Here is a 9,295-nt window from a genome sequence, read left to right on the forward strand (position 1 = left end):
ACTGCCTGTTCACCCCCCGCCACCACCAGAGGCCATAGAGTCCAGTACATGTTGCATACACAGCCTGGACAGAGAGACTGAAAAACGCTCCTATCTCAAGGCCACTCAGACTTTTAAACAGCCACCACTAGCGGCTTCCACCGGTTACTCAACCCTGCACCCTAGAGGCTTGCTGCCCCAGTATAACATTAGACATGGAATCACTGGCCACTTTAATAATATTTACATACCACTTTATCAGATTCATATTTATATTACTGGATTCTATCTAATACGATTTTAGGCATAGCCACTCTGACATTGCTCATCCTAGACTATTCCTTTAATTAGATGATTTTACTTTTCATATTGTGTGTGTATTGTTTGTGGAATTGTAGATACTACGTGACATTGTTGAAGCTAGAACATGTCTACAGACCTCGCCGGGTGGGCAGGTCATGGGCACTTGCATCGCAGTGCCCTAGCCCTGCCGCTCACCAGAGTCTACTGGGTTCGTGCGCCCAGGCTCTGTCGCAGCCGCCGCAACGGGAGGTCCGTGGGGCGACGCCACAACCTATATTCACTGTATCTACCTTATCTACTATATATATCTACTCTATCTACTGTTAATTAACCACTGCAATCTACCTACCTATTATGCTACTGTTATCTACCATTATAACCTATATCTACTGTAGATCTACTGTTACTTACCTATATCTGACTTATATACGATACAATAGATTATACACGCTAGATATATACAGTAATATATATTTATCTAGCCTATAGACTGTATCTATCTGCTGTATCTACTATCTACTGTATCTACTATATTTACGATATACTGTATCTATCTATCTACTGTATTTACTGTATATACTATATCTATCTAGCTACTGTATCTACGGTATCTACATATCCTTTAGTATATCTACTATCACTGTATCTACTAAAAATGTGGTCTAATATCCACTGTATCTACTAAATACTGCATCTCAAGATACTGTATCTACTATCTACTATAATCTACTATATATGTGTATCTACTATATTATCTAATTATGTACTGTATTATCTATACGTATTGTACTGTATCTACGCGATATCTTAGTCTATCTAATCTACGAGACATTTAGCTATATTACTGTATCATAATATTTACTATTTTACTGTATTTCTACTATCCCTTAACGTATCTACTATATCTACTACTCTGCGTAGTCTACTATTATTCACTGTATTCTATATTTATACGTGTATCGACTATCCTACTATATTAACTATATACTTATCTATCTATTACTGTATTTACTCTATCTACGTATACGTATACTGTATCTACATCTACTTTATTTACGTGTATCGGTACTATATACTGTTTAATCTATCTACTGTTATCATATAGTATAGCTGTAATCTATACTATCTACTTATATTACCTGTATCACAATATACTGTATTACTATTTATCTACTGTATATTTACTGTATCTACTATATTACGGTATATTCTACTTGTATTTACTGTATCTACTATATACTGTATCTTAATTATATCTACTGTATTTACTGGTATTCTACTATCTACTGTATACTCATAACATATATCTATCTAATCTAAGTATTTACTGTATCTGCTATATACTGTTATCTACAATCTTACCTGTATCTACTACTATTACTGTATCCAGCTACCTTCAATCTACTAATCATACTGGTATTCTATATTACTGTATTTACTGTATTCTTACTATATCTACTATATACTGTATTATACATTACTGTATCTACTACTATAATGTATCTACTATATCTATATGTACTGTATCTACTGTATACTGTAGCGTGTGACTACATCTATGTTTACTTATCTACTATATACTGTATCTTACTATAGACTGATAATTACTGCATCTACTATCTACTGTATGTAACTGTATCTTTACTATATACTGTATATATATTATCTACGTATCTTACTATAATCTGTAGTCTTATTCTTACTGTATTTACTACTCTACTACATACCTGCTATATTATTTATCTCTTATTCTACTGTATCTACTATATACTGTATCTAGCTAGTATACGTATCTATACATACTGTCATTTACTGTATCTCACTTCACTGGATCTACAATCTACTATATTACTAGTATACTGTAGCTAAGCTACTGTATCTACTATATACCTGTATCTACTATCTACTGATCTACTATATACTGTACTCTACGTATACTGTATCTACTATTTCTAATGTATCTACTATATCTACTATGTACTGTATCGTACTCATCTACTATGTATCTGTATCTACCAGTATCTACTATGTACGTGTGATCTATATATACTGTAATCTACTATTTCTTACTATGTACAGGTATCTACTATATTACTGCAATCTACTATATACTGTATTACTGTTCTACTATATGAACCTATATCTATCTACTGTATTTACTTGATAGTCTACTATAAACATGTGTCTACTGTATCTACTATTCTACCGTATCTACGTATAGTCTACCATATACTATCTATCTAGTTCTACTGATATTATATATCTACTGTATATATTATAATACTGTATGTACTTGTATCCTACTATATTTACTGTATCTACATGTTATGCTACTAACTATTACTGTAGTCTACTATCTACTGTATATACTATAATCTAACTGATATACTGTACGTTTACTGTTTCTACTATATGTAATGTAGCTTATCTATATACTGTATTAACTACATATACCATATGGTACTCATTACTGATATCTACCTGATTCTACTATTATACTGTATGATATCTATTCTACTGTATCCTACAATATACTGCTATTACTAATTTCTACCTGGTATTCAACTTATCCTGTCTAAGCGGTCGGTCTGGGTCCAGGTTTACTATGGTTAGACGGTCAAGGCTCTACCTCTCCTTGGCCCTGTGTTCCCCCCGGACAGACGGGGTTGTTCTACGGTCGATTAGTGTTCAGGGTTATATGTTAGAGGTCAAGCTCTCACCTCTCCGTTGGGCAGGTGTTCCCCGGACAGAGGGCGGTTGTTTGTAGGGTCGTCGTCAGGGTTATAGGGTTATAGGTCAGGGCTCTCAGCCTCTCCGTTTGGCCCTGGGTGATTCCCGGACAGAGGCGGGTTTGTTACGGGTCGTGCAGGGTTATATGGGTTAGGGTCAAGGCTCTCACCTTCTCCGTGGGCCCTGGTGTTCCCGGACAGAGGGGGTTGTTAGGGTCCGTGTTGACGTACTTGGTCCCCTTTCCTTCTCCACCTGGCCCAACCTGCCAGCGGTCTCTCCCATCCTGCTGGGGCCGCACCAGAACCCACGATGTCCCCGGGGTTGTAAGCGGAGTGGCTGGTGCTCTGCAGACAGACACCCAAGAGGACCCACGAGATCACACAGCGCTCAGCACACAACGAAGAGCACGCGAGAAGTGACACAGAATCGACCCAGAGACCCAAGAAGAAGACCAGCATATCCAAAGACCCAGTAGATACAGACCCGACGAGGAAGACTGACGACGTTATAAGAAGAGATGTAGCTAGAGAAGAGAAGCCATTCTTCTAGAAGTGCGAAACCATGAAGTAATAATTTATATAGGCGATGGTAGTCTCTCGCCACAGTCGAACATGCAAGAAGTACTACTGCGCGACAATCTAATTCCAGACTATGAAGTGAGATGAGGTTGTACTCAGACTGTGCGTACAGACTGAGAATTACTTATAAAGTAGTCACTCTTCTTCTTGCTCTATCACGCGTCACCAAATCGGCGGGATGTGCTTGATGAGAAAGATAATGTAAAAACATATCACTTCCTCCATGGGACTACTCGAGAAATCCACCTATTCCGTCACTCAGATTGAGCATTGTGTGGAATTGGGCAAGTCCTCATTAGCTGTTTTATATTACACTACTGAGTACTAGCAGAATGCGAAGTGTCCTTCTTCGTCTCTCTCTCTCTAACTCTCGACACTGGTGCTCCTTCTACACTCTCATCCAGCGAGTCATGTCCTTCTCTCGTAGCTCTAGAGATCCTTGTTCTCTATCCTCCTACAATCGATTCTCTTCTCCTCGATCTTGGATATACTGTCAGTGTTGCGAGGTCCCTGTTCAGCAAGCACGCGAAAACACGCTGACACACTCTTTTCGAGAGCGACCGTGGAGAATATCCGTTTAGATCAGCCACACACGATAGAGTGCGGTTAGATCACCTGGTGAAAGTGACAGGATGTGCTAGAGTGAGAAAGATGAGCCATACGCAATAAGCATCCTCGAACACATCAATGACCCCATTATACCAAGAGCAATCCTCGTGGTGCTGTCCGGGGAACCTCCGAGCGTTACAAAGACTGCTGAGGTTGAAGCACCCGCCGAGGCGCATCAACCCATACAAAACTATTAACACATGAAGCTGGAGCCGAGGATCTCCTACCTTTAACGAAACTCGCGCCCTGCGTGGCATACCGGGAATGAGAGCGGGGTCCAACGGGATCGATTAGGCAACCGATTATGACCTACCCTTTCCCAACACTCGCATACATGTGCAATGAAGCACCCTGTGAGTCGCCTACGGATCCCACGTTACGAGAAACCCCAACATTTTCTGTTCCGAGTGATACGTCAGCTCCTAGCGCTGCTAAGCGTGATGATGTAGTAGCAGCACTTAAACACTCAATTAGAACCTCCCAGCTTAACAGATAGTACATACCACTTTCTTTAGCTATCCTCTGATACCACTAAAATAATAGAGCTCTCCTCGTATAGTTGAGAGAGTGTATTCCTCCAAGTATCCGATACGCGAGACGAGGAGTGAGTAGTGCCATTCCAAGCCCTCTTGTCCACTATAATGCACCAGATTATGAACCACTCCTTGAGACCTCGTGAGTCCGATCGTGACCACTTGTCGAAAGAATTGAATTTGTCAACTATAGTGTAGCAGAGTAAGTATGAAATTTATGATGTGAATTTGACGTTTTTCAGTTATTGTAGCCACCAAGTATGAAGTACTATGATTGGAGTGTTTCCTAAGGTAAGATTATATAGTTAGGTACTTAACAGATACTGTTTTGTGGTTTGTAGACCTATCTGTAAGATATGTAGTATTTAGTATCGAAATCAGTTGTGATTAACCAATTTGAGCGAGGTACTGAAATAGTAAAATGTGACACTATTATTTATATTAGCTGAGAGATATATCCCCATCGTAGAATACCACCAAGTAACAACCCAGAGTATATTAGTTATAAGCAGGTACTATTTATTTCCCATGTGAGTATACTCTAAGTTAAGATTACCAAGAATTGTTTGTATGAGTAAGAATATCATGTATTACACTATATCGTCGAACACCACATGAGTTTCACCACATCCCGCTTATACAGTAAAAAAACCACATGAAGTTCATTTGGAATACACGATGATGATACTCGTTATCAGAATATTTACTAGTTTGATAAGACATTACCACTGAGGGAATACAATAATATTCAAAATTATAAATAGCAGTCATGGTTCCCTCGTGACAGGAGATTAATAGTAGGAGTACCCTGCGTATTTCTACGATGAGTGGTAGATAGCCGAGGTATGTTCCCAGGAGCAGAGTTTACTGTCGTACACCAATAAATTCGATTATATTATCCTAAGCCTAAGTTTCTTAAGAAATGTTTAGTCATATAGTTAGATTGACATGGTCATGCGTACTCTACCTAGGGTTGAGTTTTATATGGTCATGAACTCTAGTTAAAGTTAAAACTACGCATATCCCCAACGGTATCAGAGAGTTAGCAAACTAGTCATAAGCGATATCAATGTAGGTTGAGAGGGGAGTAGAACATGCTAATTGAGCTAGATGCTACCAGAGGGACTAGTTATGACAGCTTCACAGAAAATATTTACGGATGACCATCAGACTAGAGATGTGGATAAAGAATTAACAGTTACCCATAGAATATGAATGGTGAGTTAAGATATAATATATGTATAGATATGACAGATACCATGCTTAGCTAGAATAGAACCTACAGTCAGTAGAAGTTAAAGAGCTAGTTAGGTGTTGCAAGTAAAGAATATTGGTTACTATCCATACCAGTTAATGTAACGAATACCAAGCCACATCGCAATGTCAACCAAAACTTCGAAAGTTAGTAGGCAATAATAGTGTAGCATTTAAGGAATACTATAGGTATACATAGGATGTATAGGATAGCGAGTCCTAATCACAAGAGAGCTCCCCAACTCTCAAACTACACCATAGACATTAAGAAAACAGTTAGTGGGTCTAGAACTGTGGAAAAAGCCAGAGTTATCCACGAAGTCAAAATAGATGGACGATACCGTATAAACATAACCAGTACTGAACTTACTTCAAGGGTTTTACACACTCAATCTTCAGTGTCGAAAAGAGTAACTCGAGAGGCACACATTTCCACTCACAAACTAATATTACAGTATATAGTAGATACAGTAGATATATATATAACAGTATATAGTAGATACAGTCATACAGTAGATAGTAGATGCAGTAAATACAGTATATAGTAGAATACAGTATATAGTAGATATACAGTACATAATGTATAATACAGTATACAAGTAGATACAGTACATAGTAGATATAGTAGATACAGTATATAGTAATACAGTATGTAGTAGATACAGTATATAGTATAGTATAGTAGTACAGAATACAGTAGATATATAGATACAGTATATAGTAGATACAGTATGAGGATACAGTAGGGATATAGTAGATACAGTTAGATTGTAGATACAGTATATAGCAGATACAGTAAATACAATAGATGATAGTATATAGATAATAGATAGTATAGTAAGTGAATAACAGTAGATAGTAGATAAGTACATTAGTAGAATCAGTGAAAAAACGCGATAAATATTATAGATAGTCTAGATAGTAGATACAGTAATACAGTAGATAAATATAACAGTACTATAGTAGATAACAGTAAATATAGTAGATAGATAGATACAGTATATATAGAATACAGTAGATAGATATATACAGTATATAGTAGATACATAAATACAGTAGATAGTAGATACAGTAGTATTAGTAGATACAGTAAATACAGTAGATAGATAGATACAGTATATAGTAATATAGTAGATAGAGATACAGTATATAGTAGATACAGTATATAGTAGATACAGCAGATAGTAGATATAGTAGATACAGTAAGATTAGTAGATACAGTAAATACAGTAAAATATATAGATACAGTATATAGTAGATGCTGTAGATAGATAGATACAGATATCGTATACAGTACATACAGTAAATATAAGATACAGTACATATTAGATATAGTAGATATACATATATAGTAGATACAGTAGATAGTAGATACAGTAGTTCGTAGATGCAGTATTTAGTAGATACAGTAGATATTAGACACATTATAGTAGATACAGTAGATAGTAGATATATAATAGTAGATACCGTAGATACAGTAGCTAGATAGATATAGTATTACAGTAAATACAGTAGATAGATAGATACAGTATATCGTAAATATAGTAGTACAGTAGATAGTAGATACAGCAATAGATACAGTATATAGTAGATACAATATATATACTGTATATATCTACTGTATATATCTATTGTATCTATATATTAGTAGATATAGGTATATACAGTAGATATACAAGATATAGTATAAAATAGGTAGATACAGTAGATATAGGTAGTAGATATAGTAGGTAGATACAGTCAGTAGGTAGATATATATAGTAGATATAGGTAGATACAGTAGATATAGGTTGTGCGTCGCCCCACGGACCTCCCGTTGCGGCCGGCTGCGACAGGCCTGGGCGCGAACCCAGAGACTCTGGTGGCGCAGCTAGCACTGCGATGCAGTGCCCTAGACCACTGCGCCCACCGGGAGGTCTGGTAGACATGTTCCTAGCTTCAACAATTCAGTAGTATCTACCAATTCACAACAATACACACACATCTAAAAGTAAATCATCTAATTAAGAAATATTAGGACAAGCAATGTCAGAGTGGCTATGACTAAAATGTATTAGAATAGAATCAGTATATAAATATGAAATGAGTAAAGTGGTATGTAAATATTATTAAAGTGGCCAGTGATTCCATGTCTATGTATATGGGGCAGCAGCCTCTAAGGTGCAGGTTGGAGTAACGGGTGGAAGCCGCTAGTGGTGGTGTTTAACAGTCTGATGGCCTTGAGATAGAAGCTGTTTTCAGTCTCTCTGTCCCAGCTTTGATGCACCGTACTGACCTCGCTTCTGGATGGTAGCGGGGTGAACAGCAGTGGCTCGGGTGGTGTTGTCCTTGATATCTTTATGGCCTTCCTGTGACATCGGGTGGTGTAGGTGTCCTGGAGGGCAGGTAGTTTGCCCCCGGTGATGCGTTGTGCAGACCTCACTACCCTCTGGAGAGCCTTACGGTTGTGGGCGGTGCAGTTGCTGTACCAGTGTGGGTACAGCCCGATAGGATGCTCTCCATTGTGCACCTGTAAAAGTTAGTGAGGTTTTTGGTGACAAGCACAATTTTTTCGCTTCATTGAAGAGGCGCTGTTGCACCTTCTTCAGCCACACTGTCTGTTGTAGGCGTGGACATTCAGTTGTCCGTGGTGTTTCACCAGAGTCGTAACTTAAACTTACTACTCCTCTTCATACTGTCCCGTCGAAGTGGATAGAGGGGGTGCTCCCTCTTCTGTTTCCTGAGTCCACGATCCATCTCCTTTGTTTTGTTGACATTGATGTTGAGTTATTTCCTGACACCACACTCCGAGGTCCTTCTCACCTCCTCCCTGTAGGCCTCTCGGTCATTGTTGGTAATCAAGCTCACTAATGTTGCCCTGTCGTCTGCAACTCTGGTGAAAGAGTTGCAGGCGTGCAGTGCCACACAGTCTCTTGGTGATGAGTTGCAGCGTGCATATGGCCACACAGTCCTGGTTGATTAGTTGGAGGCGGCATGGCCACACAGTCCTGGTGTTGAGTGGAGCGTGCATGGCCACACAGTCTCATGGGTAGTGCAGGGGACAGGAGGGGGCTGAGAATGCACCCTTGTGGGGGCCCCAAGATATAACAACCAGATTCAATCGTTGAAAAATTAATCAGCAGATTAATATAATTTTTAAAATCTAAAGATGGAACGACTTAATAGGCACACTTTTCCATAGATTGTGAGTAGGCTATATCCTCCACTTGAACTCTCTCTTTGTGTCTAGACCAGGTTCACTACGCCTTCCGTTTCATTTTGCTATATTATATTCTGTATGTTCTTTTAACTGCTCTAGGTTTATTAATA

General features: G+C 38.5%; 1 protein-coding gene across 1 annotated transcript in view; it reads right to left on the reverse strand.

Moving 5' to 3' along the window:
- The window catches only part of galt (galactose-1-phosphate uridylyltransferase), a gene marked incomplete at its 3' end in the record, with an annotated part of 18,367 nt that extends 9,553 nt beyond the window's left edge, over nt 1-8,814 (reverse strand). Inside the window, exons 1-2 of the mRNA XM_070441686.1 lie at nt 8,789-8,814; nt 3,182-3,356 (exon numbers count right to left, since the gene is read on the reverse strand). Coding sequence (XP_070297787.1) covers nt 3,182-3,356; nt 8,789-8,814 — 201 coding nt within the window. The remainder of the gene's footprint in view (nt 1-3,181; nt 3,357-8,788) is intronic.
- Nucleotides 8,815-9,295: the final 481 nt, after the last annotated feature.

Source organism: Salvelinus sp. IW2-2015, unplaced genomic scaffold (genome assembly GCF_002910315.2).
Source record: "Salvelinus sp. IW2-2015 unplaced genomic scaffold, ASM291031v2 Un_scaffold4544, whole genome shotgun sequence".
NCBI lineage: Eukaryota > Metazoa > Chordata > Actinopteri > Salmoniformes > Salmonidae > Salvelinus > Salvelinus sp. IW2-2015.